At 37.6% G+C, this 21,714-nt stretch overlaps 1 protein-coding gene across 9 annotated transcripts in view; it reads left to right on the forward strand.

The window, feature by feature from the left end:
- Positions 1–18,018, forward strand: part of TBL1XR1 (TBL1X/Y related 1) — a 111,906-nt gene extending 93,888 nt beyond the window's left edge. For 7 of the 9 annotated variants that reach the window (XM_035557224.2, XM_050712458.1, XM_050712457.1 and 4 more), the window contains 13 exons: positions 397–542; positions 1,969–2,188; positions 4,331–4,463; positions 4,665–4,806; positions 5,143–5,206; positions 5,308–5,405; positions 7,161–7,221; positions 8,378–8,499; positions 8,988–9,062; positions 10,177–10,304; positions 10,486–10,651; positions 11,499–11,600; positions 12,720–18,012. In XM_035557224.2, coding sequence (XP_035413117.1) covers positions 397–542; positions 1,969–2,188; positions 4,331–4,463; positions 4,665–4,806; positions 5,143–5,206; positions 5,308–5,405; positions 7,161–7,221; positions 8,378–8,499; positions 8,988–9,062; positions 10,177–10,304; positions 10,486–10,651; positions 11,499–11,600; positions 12,720–12,746 — 1,484 coding nt within the window. In that variant the 3' untranslated portion in view covers positions 12,747–18,012. Of the gene's footprint in view, positions 1–396; positions 543–650; positions 779–1,968; positions 2,189–4,330; positions 4,464–4,664; positions 4,807–5,142; positions 5,207–5,307; positions 5,406–7,160; positions 7,222–8,377; positions 8,500–8,987; positions 9,063–10,176; positions 10,305–10,485; positions 10,652–11,498; positions 11,601–12,719 lie in introns of those variants that run through there. The other 2 variants (XM_050712459.1, XM_035557225.2) reach the window with 2 other exon arrangements.
- Positions 18,019–21,714: the final 3,696 nt, after the last annotated feature.

Here is a 21,714-nt window from a genome sequence, read left to right on the forward strand (position 1 = left end):
CATGCACAGTTATGACAGCACCATAACATGAAATTAATTCTCTTCTACGTACAGATTCATTTTATTTTCATGGGTTACAAATCAGTGAGAAAAAAATAACAACTGAATCTATTTAAATAAAACTGGCTTTTTTAATATATTTTTATACTTACGCATAAATATTTTGCCAATGATAAAATTAATAATTTCTGTGCTAATACAAACTTAGTTTTTGTCTTTTTAAATTAGAAGCATTAAGAGGGAAAAAGAAGTGTCATGATGAGCTTTTCATATTTTGTAAGCATGCTATAACTTTGTAAAACTTGCTCAGATTTGTAAACAGAAGATCTTACTGTTCTTTGGTGCGTAGCATTATCCATCTATAAATCAATTCTGGTGTTTTTGCCTTGTCTTTAGGGTTTTCCCATTCAGCATTTACCTTTGGTATAGAGAGCCATATCAGCCAGTCCAATATAAACGGTGCTCTGGTGCCACCAGCTGCTTTGATTTCCATCATCCAGAAAGGTCTGCAGTATGTAGAGGCAGAAGTCAGTATTAATGAGGTAAGCAGGCTTTGTCTACGGGAGCATTATGTCCTTGCTTGCAGTAAGTTTCAATGCTAGTGTTTTTTCTTAACTTTCTTGTATCCTATTTATTTACTTTTACTTCAGATTCCTCACTGCTGGTGTTCACCATGACTCCAGTGGTGGAACCAGAATGGAGTGACATAACTGGGTAGGGGTTCTGCCCTGTGCAGCCACACAACACCAGGCATGGTGTTCTGGCTCATTGCTTAAAGGTCCGTTGTCTGTAGAGTTTTTACCCTAATATAATGTTGCAGTAAATCCAGAAAAGTGCGATAAAATAATCATTGAGACGAGTAACCTCTTACTTTGTGTTTTTGTAGACTTGGGCTAGGGAGGGGAGCAGCTCTCACTTGGATGACTTGTTGTAATGAGATAACGAGAGGCCAAAGGCAAGATTTCCAAATAGAGAAATGGTTTCAGTCTGTGGCAGGAAGGATGAAGTATGCCAGTTTGCTTTTTGCCTCTGCTGGTTAATTCATCTTTGAGCAGGATCTATTGAACTTGATGTTTAAATGGTTATTCCATCAGCACAGAAAGCGAGGTGTCTCCCTGCCTGAGACTGCAGGTTCTCACCCTCAATTTCCATTCTTATTTATGCCTGGAAGGTTAGCAGCTTTTGTGTGTGCCAGTTCTATTAAAGAAGGAAACAATATTTCCACTAATTCTGCTATCTTTCTAGTATTCCTTATGTCTTTTGTTTGTGTTGTTTTCATAGTCCCAATGAGGCAAATCCTTTCCCTTAGGAACCCTCAGAAAAATAAACCAAGTGATTGGAATAAAAGGAGACCCTATATTTAAAACAAGGAATCCTTCTAGGCCCTAAAAATAGATCCTTGCAAAGCCCTAGCGTATGTATAAGGGTATTTTTAACTGGGTCTTGTCCATTTCAGGATAAAATTCTTCTTTGTTGTTTGAAAGCATGCCAACACTGTTTAAAAAAAGGAAGAAAACTAGTGAACTCTCCAGATAATATGTTTATGGAAAGTATTAGTCTAATAAGATAGAATAACTTCACAAGCCAGTGACCTGACTTGCAATGTTTGCAGCTCTTCAAACAAACCATTAGACTTTGTTACAGCCACTCATGTTTGAAATCATATTCATAGATAGCTTACAGAATTTTTTGCTTTAGCAGACAACTTAGCAAACCTGAAGCATATAAATTTTGATTCCAGAACCTCTGCCAGAGGCCTGCAGTGGCTTTTTTGCATATTTATGGTGGCCACTTCACTTTAGAGTAAAACTCCAATTCTAACCACAGAAATGAGAAATCACTTCCAGCAACATTTGTAAACTGTTGCCTTTTTATTGTATTTAGTTTATATTAGAGTTTTTGCCAGTTATGCTAATTCATATTTGATGTTGTCTTTTTTTTTCCTTCTCTCCCTCTGCTGTAATTTAGGATGGTACCTTGTTTGATGGTAGGCCGATAGAGTCTCTCTCACTGATAGATGCAGTGATGCCTGATGTGGTACAGACAAGACAACAGGCCTACAGAGATAAACTTGCACAACAGCAGGCAGCAGCTGCTGCAGCCGCAGCTGCAACTAACCAACAGGGATCAGCAAAAAATGGTGAAAATACTGCAAATGGGGAAGAGAACGGAGCACATACTATAGCAAGTAAGTTGAGACAAATGAACTCAGCCTAACCAAACCCTCCCTCACAACCCTCCATGGCAAGGGGTTGGAATTAGATGATCTTTAAGGTCCCTCCCAACCCAGACCGTTCTGTGATTCCATGATATGTCATTTCCTTCTCTTTTTTCATATAACTTCTTCACGTGCCTTAGTACTAGCTAGCAGAGAATGTGATAAATGTGTATCGGTATTAGTAACCCTTCAATTTGCAAAGAATACTTTCTTTGTAAGTGATACTTTAATAGTGTCTCACCTTTGACGGTCCCTGCTTTGATGTTAGGAGTTGTAGGAGGAGGTGTGAACTTCCGAATTCATTAGTTTACAATGTACCATTGACCAGTCTTACTTCCGGTACTGCTACTTCCCTGTCATTTGAAGATTTTCCACAACGCCCTGGGAGCTCTTGCCTGAAGAGAAAATGTTGGAGACGATTCTTTAAATATTACACCTCCCCAGTCCTGGGCCCTGTACAAGGATCAAGGAGAAGAGCCTGCTTATCCTTAGCTGGTTAAAACACAGTACTGCTTGTCATGCTCCAGCAAGCACTACTTTTGCCAGGTTCTGCTAACCAACTGAATCAGAGATCTATAACTAATTCTCTGTTGGACAGACTTCCTTGTCATGCTGAGAAGATCGTGGTTGCCAAGACAAATCCTGTGTCCTTTGTTTTCTTCAGCAGTATCAGTTTTCGTGATTTGCTATGCAGAATTACACTGCATGGTTTTAGTTCGGACTGGTGAAGCAAGTGAGTTTTATTTGTCATCACTGGTCAAAGGAACATAACTTACAATCAGGCTTATTATAGAAAAGTTAAGATAAGACATCAAAATTAGGTTTTGAAAATACTATTCTGGAAGCCTGAGTTACACATTTGAGAGCAGGAGTTACAGCTTCTGCTGTAACAGCTCCTGAAGCAAAGGCCTTTTTAAGAAAATATTCGTATCAGGCCATGTACAGATTCTACGTTTTACAACTGGATTTTACTTTTTTTTTTTGATTATTATATATTATAAATAAACTTAGAAATATAATCTTTGGTTTAAACAAATAAGCTCTCAACTTTGATGCTTTCATGTAAAAATCTCGTAAGATTTGCTTGTGAATTGTGAACTGGAATGAGTAAGCTTAAACTTCAGATCTCAGCTTCTGTTAAATGTGATATACCAGCAACCCCTACTGGCTGGAACATCGAATTATACTAGCATTGATTCTCTTTAATTGAAACAGGGTTTTATATGGTACTGTATCTTAAAAATGCTCATGTTCTAATAGCTTTTTCTATTTTCTCACACATACAAACAGTGACAGAAACCCTTAATGTTAAATTAAGCAATAAATGTGAAATAGTTTATTTAGCACAGTGAATAAATATGGAGCAGGTGAACTGTTTAGCATTTTTTATTTTGCATTTATCCTCATTGTGAAAATATTTTTAATAATAGAAAATGATTGATGATAGCTGGCAAGAAAACTGTTTTGTCAGTTGAATTACAATGGATTCAACATCCCTTCCACACAAAAAGCTATGTATTGCCACAATTTTGCAGTAATTGCCAATGCAGTTTAAGAAGCTCTGTTAGCAGTTTACCATATCACCAAATGTTACTATATTTAATCAAAGCCATTTTAGAAGTAAAGTGTCAGAAGTGTTGGTTTAAAACCTGCTTGAATTCTATGATGATTTTTGAACTTGATTTTTGAAAACTAATGTGCCATAAACGTATTTTTGAAGTACAAGATAAACTAGCAGCATATTGTACTAAGCAAGTTAGTGCTTGAAAAATGGTGAGTACTTTTAAAATCAGCATTTATATTTTAACATAAAGTCATTTTTAGTGTCAATTTTGAAGTTTCATAATAAAGTCCATTTGGATGCTGAGGTTTAGAAGAGGAGGTTTCTCGCTTCATTTTTCCAAGTACCAATTTATGAAGTACTATAAACAGATTGGGATTTAAAAAAAAGAAAAAAGAAAAAGGAATGTAGCAGCTTTGTCAATTTTGGTCCATATGCACTGTGAATTAATTGTACTTATTCCAGAAGAATCCTGATCATACAGTAATTAAACTGTATTATCCCAAAATATTAAAATCTACCTCTCTCTACTGTTGTTTCCCATAATGCAGATAATCACACAGATATGATGGAAGTAGATGGAGATGTTGAAATCCCTCCCAACAAAGCAGTGGTACTGCGTGGCCATGAATCTGAAGTATTCATCTGTGCCTGGAATCCCATTAGTGACCTTTTGGCCTCAGGGTATGTGCTGCATTAACTATGGATATACATAATATTGATGTTCATTGATGTATTTTTGTATGGGTATAGTAACAAGTTAAAAGAATTCCAGCCTCAGCACCCTCTAGATCAAAGGCCACAACATTCATTGCTTTGAAAGGAAGACCTTTTTAATTGAAATGAATCGAGAGAAGGGGTAATATCCTCATAACTGTTTTGTAGATCTGGAGATTCAACAGCACGGATATGGAACCTCAGTGAAAACAGCACAAGCGGCTCAACGCAGCTGGTACTTCGACACTGTATACGAGAAGGAGGGCAGGATGTACCGAGCAACAAAGACGTGACATCACTGGACTGGAACGTAAGTCAAAATGACAGTGCTCAAAATACTGCGAGAAAATTGTACCTACAGTTTTGCATAGTCAAATTTTAAGTGACAGCAATGTTGTGTCATCTGTAGCTGCACACGAAGTATATCTCACTTTGAGTTACATTGTAATTTCTTGTGTTGTACTTTGGGGACTTTTTTTAAATAATTGTAGTCTGTGGAATAAATATCATCAGTCTTATGCAGATGTCTTCTACCTGAAATCTATGAATGTCTTCTACCTGATGTCTTCTACCTGAAATTTGCTTTGTGCTCCTTAACTTTGAATTATACAGTAAAATTAAATAAAAATAACCTTTTTGCTGGCAGAGTGAAGGTACACTTCTAGCAACTGGGTCTTACGATGGCTTTGCAAGGATATGGACTAAAGATGGTATGTGAAATACTTCTTAATTTCTAGTATTTTTCCTTTATTGTGGTTCACAACATAGCTTTTTATTTTTTTAATGTATTCATATCAATATAAATTTTCAGGTAATCTTGCCAGCACCTTAGGGCAACATAAAGGTCCTATATTTGCGTTAAAATGGAACAAGAAAGGAAACTTCATTTTAAGTGCAGGAGTGGACAAGGTGAGATAATCTTTGGTAAAATTAAAATTCTTTACTTCACCGTTATAATCTAATTGTAAACATAATAACAAAGCTGTAGAAAGTAAATAACTAAATTTAAACTAAAGGCATGGGACATAAATATGTACTTACAAAGAACTTGTTATGCTAGCTATGTTTCACTGTGTTTTATAATAGTTTATTGAAATACTTTAATTCATTAGATTTTAATGTACCTGGGTCTCTTCCCAATTAGGTTAGTGTAAGCTGCAAAGTAAGTGCATTGAATGCAGTAACATTAAACCTTTGTAAAACCAAATCAGGTACAATTTAGTGAAGCATGTGATGCAAAGCCCCAGAAAAAGAATCGTACTGGAGGAATAGATTCAGGCTGATTTGGTTATCATTCAAGCCTGAGAGTGATTAAAAAGGTTAGAGCTGGAACATAAGAAAAGTCAATATATTTGATTGGGGGGTGCTTGTAGCATAATGCCATGAAGCCCATTGTTTACCTTTGATTTTATTTCATGCCTCTAAACAAACTTAAAGACTCGCAAGGTCTTTAAATTCAAAGCTGGAGTTAAGAGATTTTACAAATGGTAGGAAAGATGCAGTAATGATGAAGAACAGACCTAAGATGAGTTCAAAGAATAGTAAAAGTTGTTTAGTTTTTCCTGTTTATAACCTATTCAGGGTGCAGAAGTAAGACCACAGTTCTGCAGTACTAGAAACTGGCAGTACCCTGTGAAGTCGTAACCAACCTTCAGATATTTTCCTCTCTATATATGGCTGTTTTTTCCCACATTGACTTAACCTGGTTTGCCTTAGTGCCCAGCTTTATAAATGCTTGTGCTGGCACAAAGGAATGAAAAGAGTAAATGTTTCAAAGCATGGAAAGGATGGGTTTCTTCTTTTGGCAGCTCTGATGGCTTATGCCAGTTTTTACATTTTTGTGAGGATGTAAAAGATGTAAACCTCCACCTTTGTGGGGCTTCAGCTTTAATTTGAGGAAAAATATGCTGGAGGAGATATAAGCCTCATTGTTTCAGTCAATAAAACTCATTGGACAAAGCAGCTGAGATTACGCTTTGAAAAATACTCTGCATTAGCAGAAAGATCGGCTCAACCTTATGTTTCTTTTTCATAAATAATTTGTGGTCAGTTCATACTTCTGCTGACTTCAGTCTCAAAATTTTCATTGATAAGATAGGCCAGGAATATTGGTATTTAATATGTTGATTATGAAATATCAATTATACTACAAAGTTTTCTTTTATCGGAAAGATAGCAGGAGTATCGGCAGAGAACTCGGAACAAGAACAAAATTACACCCTAAAATCTGAAAGAATCTGAAAGATTTGATTTATGAGGCTGTGTTTGTATAAAGATCTCCATAGGGACAAACAAGGAATTGAAATGACAATTTGAATATGCAAGTATCTGAAATGAAATTAACTGTGTGTGAAGTGGATTAGAAGGATATAAATAGGAGTGAAGAGAGAGATTTAAAAAACAAAAACTCACAACCCCCTTCTTCCCTGCAGACCCTAAGATGTTATGGTAAAACACCTGTTTAGGTGTTAAGGTTCTCTTCTGTTGTCTGTAGATCTACCACTATTTCCTTTAGTAGTGGATAAAACACTAGAAACACTTAATCATGTAGGTGAGGGCAGTGGGGAGTAGGCTAGGTAACTTGATACATGCGAATGGTGGAAGTTGTGGGAAATTAGCAAATTGTACAAGTTTGTTTATTGTTAATTTATCTGTTTAATACAGACCACAATTATTTGGGATGCCCACACTGGTGAAGCCAAGCAGCAGTTTCCATTTCATTCTGGTAAGTATTGATTTTGCTTATTCAGGATTGTCATCTGGGGAAAAAAAAAAGTGTTATTTATTTAAGAAATAAAATACCTGAAGTTTATGGAGCTTGTGTACACCGTTTTAAAGTCTTACAGGCAGTCTTTGGATACTGACTGCCTTATTTGTAGTCTCATGTAGTTTTAGAACTTTATAACTCATAATTTCATTGCAGTTATATGGAAATCATAAGAGACAGTCCAGGTATTACCAACTTGCTGCAGTACAGGGGCAGATACCAAGTGGTTGGGCCTCAGAGGATTTATGTTTATCAGCCAAGGACTATTCATCACCTTCCTGCAACAATAATCCCATCTCCACATCCCATTGTTCTTTACTTCCCGCTGTGCCATCCCCAATTTGTTTGGACACAAACCAGCTAAAGGCTGTTCACTGGCCAGCTGGGATGAGAGTGCTGCCATTCGGGGAGGTCAGACAAATTGCTCTGTGGGCTGCATGCTGTGCAAGCCTGCCGGAATCAGCTGGAAAATAGAGAGAACAACAAACAAGTTATTGAAGGGCCTTTAAGAAATGTGTCTCGTTTCTACGTTTTATTCTGCTTGTCCCGTGTTTTTGGTAGCATGACAACAATCAAGAAAATCAGTTCTTGGTAGCACACAGAATTGTTTGGAGTATATCTGCTATAAATATTGCAGCCTGGCCAAGTGGTATATGTGGACTGTGATTAAGCCTCTGGTTAAAACACCTCAATATGTTGAAATTAAAAAACTCACACCACCTGTCATTCTCTGCCATCTATGAGCACAAGCATGCACTGTTAATGGAGATAGCTCATGCGTGACTGTGCTAAGCTGAGGGAACCCGTTTCTGATGTGGACTTTGGAGATTTATTTGTAGATTACTATAGCTTGTTGTCTTGCTCTTGTCTTCTGCATAAGAGTTTCATTTCAGATATATGGTTTTAGTGACTATCATTTTTTTTCTCATTTTTCTGTCTAAGATTGTTTTTGGCTGCATCTCACATTGTTCTGAGTGTTTGACTGTCTTTAAGAACTTCTGTACAATTAATAGTTGCTTCCCGTTGACATTTGTTCTAAGGTAGTGCATGCTAAATTTGTAAAGCAAATTTCTGCAGAATACATATCATAGTTTTACGTATCTTGTTCTTTTAGCACCAGCATTAGATGTTGATTGGCAGAGCAACAACACATTTGCTTCTTGCAGTACAGACATGTGTATTCATGTCTGTAAACTAGGACAAGATAGGCCCATCAAAACCTTCCAGGGTCACACAGTAAGTACTGGGAAATGGCAGATTACTGCATGGTATTTTTTATTAATGAGAGGTGGGAGGAGGGGGGGAGTGTCAATATTTTTGCAAGTATACAGCACTTGCATAATGGTTGGTCTTTGGCAACAAGTGATGGATGTATTTGTGGGTAACTGTAGTTAAGATGATATGGTAAACTGGCCTTAGAACAATGCCTAGTCCTGCATGCAGCCTCTCTTACCAGGATGGCATACCAAAGGTGAGCTTTAGAAGAAGAAACACATTAACTTTAGGCTTTACTATGTATCGTGCTTGTTGTGTAAGAGCATGTATGGGAAAATGCGGTGAACAGGCAGCAAGAAGTTGTTCTTGAAGGGGAGGGTAGGAATGAAAATTAACTATTAAAATACTAATAATTATGCAAATACAACTGCTGCCCAACTTTGTCTTTTGTATGCTGTCATTTGTAATGAAAGTGAAGACTTCAACTTATTCTCACTGTTCAATTTTAGAATGAAGTAAACGCAATCAAATGGGATCCAACTGGTAATCTTCTGGCATCCTGTTCTGATGATATGACTCTAAAGGTAATGGGAGTTTTGGTAACGGCTGTTGTAGGATTCTGCAATACAAACCATTAGCTTGGGCAGTCCAGTGACATCATTGTACTTTCCATATCGTCTAGTATTTATTCTTTTTTAATGTGGCAAGAACAGGCAATCCCAACAAATCTTTGTTAATCAGAGACAAGCTTTGGTCCAGAGAACTTGTTACAGGCTGCCACCCTGGGACTTGGGAGTGTGATTTATTAGGTGCTTTTAGCTGTTTACAAAATCAGGTCATTAATCATTAAGCTGTCACACTTGTTGGTTGCTTTTGGTTAACAGGAATAGTTGGAGTGCATCTAATGTGTAACACATACAAGAATGGGTGACTAGGTCTTTTCCTAGTTTTCTTCTGTTTTCCCCTTCTTTCTAGTTGAAAGCTGTAGCATATTGTTTCTTGAAAGTCTGTGTGTACTCCCTTGTTTTTCCGATTCAGCCAGAGTCATTCTACAGTTTTAATTACCCCAACATGTTTTTCCAAAAATAATTATGTAAATCTTAATAAAATGAAGTTACTGTGTTTGTTGAAGGCTAGCGTGGAGGAGTTGGAGTCCTAAGGAAATCCTCCTCTGTGTGAAGTATTGAACAAACACCTGGCAATGCAAATCGTTATAAGCCAAGAAAATGCCATAATGGTTTTTGCAGTATGCATCTACCGCTTTGTACAAAAACAGCATTTTTCTCTACTGTCCCTTTATTTTACTCAGTCTGTGTAGCAAGGAATTCATTTAAAAATAAGACTGGGATATTTTGTCAACTCAGACATAAACATATACATACTGCTCTTCTCATTTTAGCATCTGTTATTATCCCTATATTTTTCAAGTGAATTGTAGTTAGCACGTGCAGATTGGTTTTTATAGACGATACCTTTATTACTTATTAACCCCATCAGGTACGTAGAATTCAAAGAATGGAGGGCACTGAAATAATGCTTTTAATAATTACTCTAGAAACCCAGTAGTCATAGCAAATGTTTTGAGTAGCATAAAAGGTAACAGTCAGGCTGCAAATGATGAAGAAAGATTTAAAAAAAAAAGTATTTTGGTACAATACTGTGCTAAATGTCTTTGTGCTGTCTTCCATTTTATCATAGATCTGGAGTATGAAACAAGACAGTTGTGTCCATGACTTGCAAGCACACAACAAAGAAATTTATACTATCAAATGGAGTCCTACAGGACCAGGAACAAATAATCCAAATGCCAATCTTATGTTAGCAAGGTACTATTTAATCCTGTTTTTAAATTCATTTTAAAAAATTGAGCCTTATGTTTGCTTTGCTTTTTACATATGTATGTTTGTAAAATGTTTCCAAGGACGTAGGATACTTTATCATGTTTGTATTTAACACAAAATTGTGTATAACTGAGAAGTAATTGATCTGTTTTTTCTCTCTTGATAGTGCATCCTTTGATTCTACTGTTAGGTTATGGGATGTTGACAGAGGAATTTGTATTCATACTCTGACAAAACATCAAGAACCTGTGTACAGTGTAGCTTTCAGTCCTGATGGCAGGTACCTGGCCAGTGGCTCCTTTGATAAATGTGTACACATCTGGAATACGCAGGTACAGCTCTTCTACCTGTTCAGAAAGTTTGTTTTTCAGTCTTTTCCGGTGTACTCTTCTAACCCTTGCTGCTCTGTCGTGTTTCGGCTGCAAAGTACTTTGCCTTTGATAATATGCTGATTCACTTTCTCTTTATCCTCAGTTTCTTTTATTAATGAATGTATATTTAATTTCTCTCTCTGAGAGAAATTTGCCTGCCTGTGGTGAAGGGTTTATAATTGTCTTTATGTTATTAGCAAAAATCCCCACACCCTGAAACACATTCAACAAAGTGTCTCCCATAGCATGTTCCTTCCAAAAATTGTTACTTCTGAAATTTAAACTCCTGATAAAGCGGGTTTGCTATGAAAAATGTTGACTGAATATAGATGCAGAAATCTGATGCCTGATAGCTATTTCATTGAATTTCACTGAAAAGGAAGAGAATGTAAAATGAGAGATGATGATGATGACAGATCTTTCTACAGAACTTTTTCTTAGAAAGAGCACTACTACTGTTTTTGTTTCTCTGGCAAAATAGGGCTGAATGCAAATGAAAGTGTGAAGACCTTATTGTTAGGCAAGATGTGATCTCCAGCTATTGGGGATTGGATATTAATTTTTGAAGGGTTTGTTTTAGTAATTGAAAGTGGTCATGGCCATCTATGGTTTCATATTTGAAACACGGGAGATAAAGATGCAATAATTGCTAGGTAAGTCCTTTCACACAGTTCTTAGGCTGTCCATGAGTCTCTGAAGCATTTGCTCTGAGAATTTCAGCTTTCAGTGGGGAAGATTTACATGTTGTGGAAATGTACTTGTTTGCATGTATTTTGGTATATTAATTCTGTGTTTTGTCCCTTTGTAGACAGGTGCCCTAGTTCACAGTTATCGGGGAACAGGAGGGATTTTTGAGGTTTGCTGGAATGCAGCAGGAGACAAAGTTGGAGCAAGTGCTTCAGATGGTTCAGTAAGTGTAGCTTGACTTGTTTGGCAGTCTGACAAACATCGTTTGGAAGTCTTTTGGCTAACAATGGCGACAATATTTCCATATGTACCAGATGTTTGAATACAGCCAGCTTACATGTAGATTATTTTCATATAAAGGTGTTGTAATATTGAAAGTAGGATGCCTCTATTCCAGCTTGATGTGTCACTGTTCTAAACCCTCCAAAGTTAGTAGATGAAAAAGCATTAAATTTAAATTTTCTGTCCCTATTGGTGCTTATTATGGAAATCTGTTCAGTGTTCCTGGATTGTTATTTATATCATTTTTGTCATATAATTATAGAAAATGTCGTGGAAGCAACAATAGCTCAAGTCATATCCTGAGTAAAAATTAATTATCATTCTACCCTAAATTACCCTTTTATATACATGTGGCTTAACCTTTCCAGGCTTCCACTTAATTTGACCCAAGAGACTGATTGTACTTGCAACAGATCTGTGTGGTTTTCATATAGTTTTGACTCTTTTTAAAATATTGTTGTTTTTTTTGTTTTGTTTTATGCAGCTTGTTAGCAAAAGTTTGCCTCACCACCTCTGTTTTAGATATAGCTGGTAATAACTAAGTATAGGAGAACTTTTGAATTACTTGATGACTAAAAGCATAGTTTGTTTATGATTGTTTTACTTGTAGATTCCTGTATCTGACAGAGCTAGGAGCACTATTTAGTGAAGAGTTTTGGAAGATTAAAACTGGAATTTATAATGTTGCAATGTTAAATGTCTTTTTGAGATTATTCTGATCAGTTCTAGTATTTCCCCACAAAGTATCTTTAATTTCATCTTACTGTAAATTAGATTCAAGTAAGTTCCTGGCTTTCTAATATTAAGTAACAAGCAAACAGCTTATATAAGACGTTTTTAATGTTCCAATCATAATTCATTAGGCAGCAGGTCTGGCTGCGTGCTCATAACTAAAGTGCTCACCTGGTGATTTTTTCCACCAAAGTCACAAACAGACTTAAAATTAAGCTTGCACAATCTGTTTCATGGGTTTTGCTCAGATATTTTACACAGAATTGCATAAATGTGTCATATTGTGCAAAGTGCAATTTCCGTATGTGTATTTTTCTTTCCCTTACAGGTTTGTGTATTAGACCTACGGAAATAGCGCTACTAGTTGGAAGCCATGGACCGACTATGAATGTGTACATAGCCAAAATGACTGTCCCTGACCCATGTACTGCTATAGTCCCAATTGAACCATGGCCAGTCCACTACAGCCAAACAAAAAGAAATATATACATATACTGTATATAAAAAAAAAAAAAAAATTACACCCTGAAGAGGATGACAGAGTTTTGTCACAGCTTGTGAATCCTGTTCACCAAGTGCTGGAATCTGCTGTGCCCCAAAATAACATTTAAATGTTTTGGATATGAAAAACAGAAGAGAGCGAGAGAGAGAGAGAAATATACCGTATACAAGAGCAGACCCATATACATACCAAATTCAGAAGATACTAATGGCAGCCTTCATTACCCCTTTTCCCCTCTAAATCCATTATGACAATGGATTGTGGGGTATTTTTTTTTCTTTCCTTCTCAGTAGTTGAGCAGTTTGTGTGTACAGAGAAAATGGACTTACAGAAATCTGCAGCAGTAGTTTTTTCTTTGCTTTTAAACATTGGGTTTTCTGTTTTGTTTTGGTTAAGTTTACGGATGCATGAAGTAAGGGAGTGAATTAGTTTCTTGTTTGTTTTTTTTTTCACCTTGAAAAAAATGTTTCTTTGAAACGTATTTTAATGCATTCTTTGAAGAGGTAGACTGAACCTGATAATGTTTGGTACATTTTGTGGCTCCCAGAGCACAATTGTGTGAACAGAGGGAGGGTGGAAAAGGGATTATGGAGAGAGAAGAAAAAAGCCTTCTTTGAGGCATGATACTTCACATCCCACTAATCTACGAAGTATGACAGTAATGGGTATAATGCTATGTTTTATTTTCTGGTGACATGGCTGAAATGCAGTAGTTTCTTATTTGGGACATAATTCTGCCAAACTTAAGAATAAAAGGGCACAAATATACAGAAAAAGAAAAATACAGGGATGCGCAAAAAAAAGACAAAAAAGAGGAGAAAAAATGCATCTTCTGTTGCTTTAAGACCATAGCTAAAATATGGTTAAATTGTGCACTATTGTGGAAAGGAGCAAAATATAGCTGGGGGATTTGTTTTTTTTTAAGAGGTTAAGATCTTTCTGGACAAGGGTTCATGCCACAGCTTCTCTGAGAGTTGGCCATCGTTATTTGTAGGAGCTTAGATGTATAATTGTAACCAAACTCCAGTATTAAAAGTATCTCATGTAATTTTTCTTTATTAAAATAAAATCTTTGGCATATATTTGATAACACTGCCATTAAGAGGCAAAATGTTTACTACCTTAGATTTAAAAAAAAATCTTAAACAGAGGACTTGCTTCAAGTTTATTTTAATAGCAGTGATTCAGCTTATTTAAAAGATGAATACTTGCACTAATTCCCCTGCTGCTCCAGCCCTGCAGTTTATTGTATCTTGTGACTACATTTTTTTCCAAATATAGGGTAGATGTAAGCTGCTATTTTTTTAATAATCACTACTATATAGTGTCTTTTACTCTGTTTACAATATCAAGTATTTTTCTTACAATGACAGATGTATATGGCAAACCTTTTTCTGCTCATGTGATTAAAAGTATACTGATAGTGATTTTATTTGTAAATGATAGCATGAGGTTGTGTTTACGCGTATGTGTAGTTGAAAAGGTTGCATCATGTCTTGCATAAGATTCCAAGAGTGTAAATTTATAAAAAGAGAGGTTGTCAAATTTATGTCACAGGCATTTTACTTAAGGAATGGTTTATATTACAGAGCTTTACAAAGTTATCAGTTTTAGAACACTATTTCAATCACAAATAATTTTGTGGCTTATGATTGGTAGTCTAATTTTTTTCTCCCCCGCCCCCTTCCCCCAAGTTGCGTATAAATTGATTTAATCAAGGTAATGCAGCTTTGACATTTTAACAATCGTTCTTTAGGCGTTCATTTCTGCTATTTCCATGGAGTAAACACGACTTGAAGCAAGTCTGAGTTTGGCTAAGGTAGGGTAGCAATTTGCCAGTGGTAAAGAGAAGTCGTCAATACATTCTTTATATATACCCCAGGAATATAATACTATCGTATACAGCATTTAAAATAACAAAAAGTCATATCCATAAAGGCAGTCATCCATGATGGTTCGGTGCCAGCTGTTTTTAGGGTTTTGGAACATATTACGAATGTTTAGAGCATACCCTGTGAGTTACAGTATGTAGGAAACCTAATATATTGAGTGTCTGGCACTTGAAATATTGCTTTTATTGCTGGAGGTCCATGACTGTGGCTGACCTCTGTCATTAATGAAAAAAATAAAAATAAAAAAAATCTGTGCAATAATTTTAAACTGTGCTCCCAGGAATAGACACAAATGTTTTGAGTATGTTTAAGCTGCATTTTTCATTTAGCAATGCGTTTGTCAATTGCACTGAATTTAAACCTGAAAGTCAGAAGTGATTCTTGATAGTACTTTTGTATTTTAATATGGACAGTTTATTCATTTTCATAAAAGTTATTGGATGATTCTTTCAGCCAATCTAAACAATTGCGGTGGAATTCTGTGACATAGCTGCAAAATCACACAGCCATGTTTTAGGGTATTGCCATTTTCCTCTTTCTCAATCATCAGCTGTTTTGGTTGTAATTCTAGTTGCTTAAGCATACTATCACATATTCATAAATAGATAAAACAGAGCTTCAGTATCAGAGGTCTAGGGTTTTCAAGTGCTTGAAGCATAGTCCAGCGATGCCGGATCTGTTGACGTGAGTGCTCTGGACGTGCAGGCTAACACCCCCAACCCAGTGTTAATCAGCAGTGCCCCACTGTAGTGGAATCCTGCCAGTTCCCAGTAGCGACGGGTCTGGCCACTAGGTATTTTATTGTTGTCCTTTACTAGCATGCCACAGTGCTGCTCCTGCTCACACCTCTTCTCGCCTCTTGTTTTATACACTGTTAAATGCATGCATGCCAGGTGTGCTAGGTTCTGTGATTCTGTGAAGCAAAAGAAAAAAAAAAAAAGAAAACCATGACATTATTATATTTTATAGCACAAAGACCTCGTATTCAATAGTGAGGTAGACTATCCAAATTGTTCCCCTAAATTGAGTATGCCAAACGTCAGTAAGACCCTAATTTTGTATAAATGTATGCACATGCTTAATCTTACCTACTGGTTAATTCTGTTGCGCCTGTTTTCTGAGTGTAAAGGCAAATGTGTGCATAAGCCTTTGCACACATTGAAGTTAGTATCTTTTTCAGTTCAACACGTTAACGGGCAAATATCCAAATAGAGAATAAAAGGAAGGGGAAAAACTGGGCTCAGAGTTAATGAAGGAATAAGAAAGGAACTGCTCTCGAGTTTGCTGTCTGTCCGTGCTGTTTCTCATTTCTGCATAATGAGGTCCAGGTTTCTGTAGAGTTCCTCTTTTTCTATTTTACTTTTTCTGTGTTTTTAAATTGATGTAAAGATTCCCAACCAGTGGACTTTCTGGTGTAGTTAAGAGAATATCTAGGTCCTCATAAAAGCTTTTTTTGGATTCTTTGTAATGTTGATAAACTCAGTTTATTCTGGGACTACAATTGTGCAGGGTTATTTAGCGTGTCTACTAGATGATTGGAAATCTTATGTGAAACACTAAAAGTGCCTCTTTTTCTGGGTTGGGTGGAGGGAGGTAATAGTTACCAGAGTCAGAATGACATGGCATTTTGAAGCATGTTTCTTGATTTCATGACACTTTAATGCATCTTGAGAGAAAGGCCAAAGATTTCTACCAATTTTAATTAATTTTCATTTTAAAAGCACTCCTTTTTCCTTACACTGCTTACCTCATGCTAGGGTATATTTAACGGGACGTTGTACCTTTGAGATGTTCTTTGTGTTTAGGAAGACTAGTAGGGGGAATAGGGTGGCTGTGCCAGTTTGCCCACAGAGCAGCCTTAGCAGCTGACACGTTTAGTTCTGCTGAATGAAGGAGTTTCATTAAAACTGCAAACTGGGTTTTTCAGCGTGTAAATAAAGGTTGTGTGTTTTTGTCTGTTTAGCAAAGAGGAGCCTTGGGACCCAATTTTCCAATCTTGACTCAATCAGAAATCCCATTGTCTTTCACTTCGTGAGAAAACCTTGCCAGAGTAAGCACTGGAGGCTTGGGGTCCGTGTCACACCGTACGTACAGCATGCTGCTCAGGGCGAACGAGCCTCGTCTCCCCGGGGCTTCAGCAGGGGCTTTGCCGGAGCAGGGCTGCCGGCTTTACCCCAGCGTTCCTTCCCATTGACGAGCCGTATCTCCCAACTTCACAAAGCCCTGTAGAGCCGTTCCCCAGCGGGATCGGTTTCGCACTCTCCAGAAGTCTGAAGAAAGCAGAAGCAACATTGTGGCATGTTAGAAGCAGATAAGGCTTCGGGAGGCAGCAGTAAATCTCCATCGAGATCCCTGACATTTTCCGTAGGGAGAGAGCCGTGGAGCAGCCTTCACTCCTCCCTCTAGAGAAAGCTCTGAAATAACCACGGTCTGTGAAAGTGTGGCTGTCTTCGCTGTCAGTCTGGTCGAAGGCAGGCAAAACAGGAAAATCTGCCGTTTCTTACGGATTGCAGATTTAGTGTTAATAGTGCTTCAGATCAGTAGCTTTGAGTACATACTCTCTTTCTCTGCCTTTAAGTTTGAAGCTTGACAATAACTTGAGGCATGTTTTCTTTTTTTCTTTTTTTTTTAAATAATCATTCATTTTTACTTCATGATGTTTTTTGACATTTGTGGGTAAATACAAGAAAACAGTCTGCATGTTGTTGCTAGTCCAGTGTACTTTGCAATCTTGTCCTCAACAGACTGCAGTGTGCAGAACAGTAATTCTAGAATACAGAAGTAATTTTCTCTCTCTCCTGACATTGACATTGTAGTTGTAATGGTTTCATTTGGAGTTACAAATCCTTTGGGTCTAATTCTGTGAGCCTACCTATAGCACTGGATTAAAATGTCTGCATCATTTCTTCAGTTATCCAGTTAAATTACAACTGTTGTAAAAGTGTAAACCAGCCCATGACAGTTTTTTGTACTTGTTTAAAGGACTTTTATTGTTCAGTTTTCATGATTATTGTCTAAAGAAGACTGATATAGATGTTCTATACTGTCCTGGACCATGTTAATTACACTTTATGATGTATTTTGGTTCTACATCACAATGATTTGTCCCCAAGGCCCTTATATCCCTTCTAGGCACATTTTCTGTTGCAGTTTCCCTTTGCATTGTATTGCTTTGACAACTGTAATTTGAATCAGATCTGAAAGAGGTCCAGAATAAAATATATTTTGATATTACCTTGGCTGAATGTTATGTAACAGTAATTTTAAAAGCTTGGTACAGAAAACTTACAGATGATTGAGTTGGGAAAGTGACAGATTTAAACACTTTTAATACTTATTTTGGCACACTTTCGTGTAAGACAATAGGCAAGAAGCAATGGAAATCGACGTGTTGTACAGTTACACACTGTGTAAACAAACATCCTCTGACAGCAGCAAGGCTGACCACAGCATCCCTTTACTGCTCTGTCTTTGACTTAGAGGAACTGCTTTCTCACGTGTGCGTTTCAAGTACTTCATCTTTTCATTGCTCATCCGCTTGTGGAAGAAACTGAGCCTGGTGACGCTCACAGCTCCACTCCGGCTGCTTAAAGGATTTTGGCGGGTGGCAGCAGGTTGCTGTACAGTTGTGCGATCTCGTTTAGAGAGAGCTGTTCTTAAGAAGTTACTCAATAGCACTCTGCCAAAAAAATGCTATTACTGTATTTCAGGTATTTGAAACCATTTATATTTACACATCCATCCATACACAGTGATGATTTAATTCCTCTGGAATTGCGGGTCATGTCATAATCCAGGAGAGGGAACCCAAATGTTCAGTGTCACGAGCTTTATGGTGGAATTAGTGCTTTGTCATATAATGCATGTATTTGCTACCATAAGTTCAAAAGTAATAGCTTTCAGTCCTTGTTTTACTGTTGAAGTTAATGCGAGTACATTACCAAAATCAATTTATTTTAATGTGCTGAAGCCTGTTTTTAAAAATCATCCCTGATGGATTGAAGGTGGAGGAGGAGGGACTGTATTTTTAAGGTGTAAAACCACGGATTTTGTTCACCTGGAGTCTGAGCATGCTTCAGGATTTCTCTGCCATTGTTTGAAATTTGAGAGAGCGATGCTGAGGCAAGTTCCTGTTTTTTCAGACAGACTTTCTGCATCATGACGTTAATTAGTATAAAGTTTGTGCACCCTGAAGTTTCATTAGCCTAAATGCTCCATGCTCGAGCGTGGCCACCCTGGGCTGAGGAACGCAGAGGAGCGTTGCGGTAGGAAGCAGTGCTCGCACGGGAGCAATGCCTGCTTCTGTCCTGCACGGAGGAGCCTGCTCCAGGTACGTTCATTATGCCATTGCTGCCTGATTTTCTGTTTGAAGTTGAGTTATTCTGTAATAATCTGTTTGCAGTTCTTTAGGAACTTGGGATCTTGGGTATTCATAAAATGTGTGTTCCCTACTTCACGAGGAAATGATTTAAGGGAAGTCTAAGCAACACTTTCATTTCTCTGATGGCAGGGCAGCTGTAACAGAACAGTAATTTAGGAGAAATTTGATGATGATTAGAGAAAGTTGATGCCCCAGTTAGTACAATTTGTCCTTAAGGAAACCTGACCTAGGAGATCTGCAGTGCAGAGGCTTTCTTATTTATACCCCTAACTGCAAATTGGTACCATAAAGGGTAGTTTGAAGGATTTTTAAAAAAAAAAAAAAGCTTTCATAGTAGGTTTAATGTGAAAATGTTCAGCTCCCATATTCATTCTTCAGATACCAAGTTAAGGTTTTGGATTCAAGAAGATGTCAAGAAGTCTCAATGGAGGTGAAGTACTTTCAACAGACTCTTTTCTTGTTTCCACCAAGACTTTTTTCGTTTGTTCTAGGTGCTGGGAACGCTGATTTGTTACCTTAGGAGCACTGCATTCTGAGCTTTCTGAATTACGTGTTTTTGAAGCTTTCAAGACTTCTTTGTGGGTTGGTGACAACTCAGAGTTTTCTACCTTCAGTGTTAAAAAGTCAAAGGTCTCTGCCCACAGCAATGTCAAGGGGAAGTTTCTAATGATTTCAGTGCAAGCAGACCTAGGACAACACTTCTGAAAAGACACGTCAGGTAAAGAAGGAGTTTTTTTTTCTTTATCCTCCTCCGGACAAGCGTTAACAATCTCTGTATTAAATTCTGTGTTCTCCATTCTACTATACTGAAGACCACACCAACAAACCTAAAGCACCATTTGCTCTTCTCACATGTTGTCCCAGCCTTGATAGAAAAAATTACGTTTGCAGGCTCCATTTGGGCAGTTTAATTTCTATGTTTATCCCTGCTTCAAGTGTTCTACCGACAAAAACATCTGAAGGCACAGGGTCAGCCTCTAAAAACCACGAGGCACAGGGGAATAGGTGGGATGTAGGCCACCCGAGTATGGCTTTCGGTTCTCCAAAACCATGTTGGGTCTTACAGTCCTTCCTGACGGCACTGGGGTGATGGGTTGTGATTACAAGTGCTGCTTGGAAAATAATGCCTGCTAGCTGTTACGCTTCAACTGTATTGTGGCTTTACATTTTATAATTATGGAAAAAGACTTTTTAACTGTACAGTAACTGCATTCCTAATGCTTAAATTGGGAGCTGCAGTTGATCTGACGTGTCCCCTAAGTTCTTAGCAGTGAAACATTTTAAAAGGTAGGAAGTTCCTGCTTCAGGAAAATAGGAAGAATTGAAATTACTGATGCTTAATTTTACTTTTTAAATTGTTATTTGAAAGGCTTGGAGTTCTTTCATTTCATATTGCCACATCTCATCTATCTTTGGTTTGCTTGAGTAGTGCAGCAAAGTTGGATGCTGATGAGGGGGGTGGGAGCAAGCTGCTTTCTAGCAGTAACGTGAGGCCAGAAGCCAATTCCCAAGGCAAAGCAGCAGAAGTATGTGTAGTCTGTTGCAATTGTGTTGCTTACAATTTCATGCTCAAATCTGTGAATTTTGCTGCTTGTAGTGGATTAAGTATTCTATTATTTTATTATTTTGTTCTGTTAAATATTCTATTTCACAAGAGAGTTCAGTTTTGGCTGCTCATCTTACAGGAAATCATTCAATACACTTTGTGTAGAAAAGAAATAGCAACTTTGCACTGTGTGCTTTTAAAACAAGGAAGTTTCCTGTTTGGAACCCCTTTGAAATGTCAGCCAAACAGAGGTGCAGCTTGTTGTTTCTGGGACAGCAGCTCTGCTGGTGAGTTTGAGTTTCAGGTATGTGATTTCTGATCTAGAACATCCAAATGTGAAACACGTTGTGACCATTTATTTATCTATGTCCTGGCTTTGTTACTGTTCACTTGGCAGGGTGGACAGATCAACGTAGTATTTCCATAAAATGTTTTTTTTTTGGTCATTTTATTTCAGTTTATTTAAGAGAACTTTTAATAAGCAAGATCAAATTGAATACAGTTGCTTTGGGGAGTTCTGTTTGAAAATAATGGGGTCGACAAATGATCAGGAAGGCAAGTGGGGATGGCTGCGGTCGTAAGCCTGGAAGAGAGCTCAGCAGTCGGGCCGGCTGCTCGCACCCACCTCTGACAGCTGCTGGTCTGGTCTCAGAGCCTTTCCCGAGCGACCTGTTGCAATACTGGGATAGCGGTACTGATAAAGCACATTTCTGTCTAATCTGCACCTTCCTTGTTGCAATTAAAAACTTACCATTTTGTCCACCCAGAATGGGAGGGTGGAGGGGGGGAGGCTGTTTCTTTATGGTTCATAGCAGCCTTTTACATATTTGAAATCTGTTATTGTGTCTTTTCTTCTTTAGGCTGAACCGTCCCCAGTGCATCTTAATCAATTCATCAACACCAGCTGCTCCTCTTGACAAACAATCTAATGACTACTGAAATAAGAATCTTGTCTGTAAGAAATTTGGTCTCTGGCGCTAGTGAGGAAGGGGGTGGGAGGGA

Source organism: Cygnus atratus, chromosome 9, assembly GCF_013377495.2.
Source record: "Cygnus atratus isolate AKBS03 ecotype Queensland, Australia chromosome 9, CAtr_DNAZoo_HiC_assembly, whole genome shotgun sequence".
NCBI classification, from domain to species: Eukaryota; Metazoa; Chordata; class Aves; order Anseriformes; family Anatidae; genus Cygnus; species Cygnus atratus.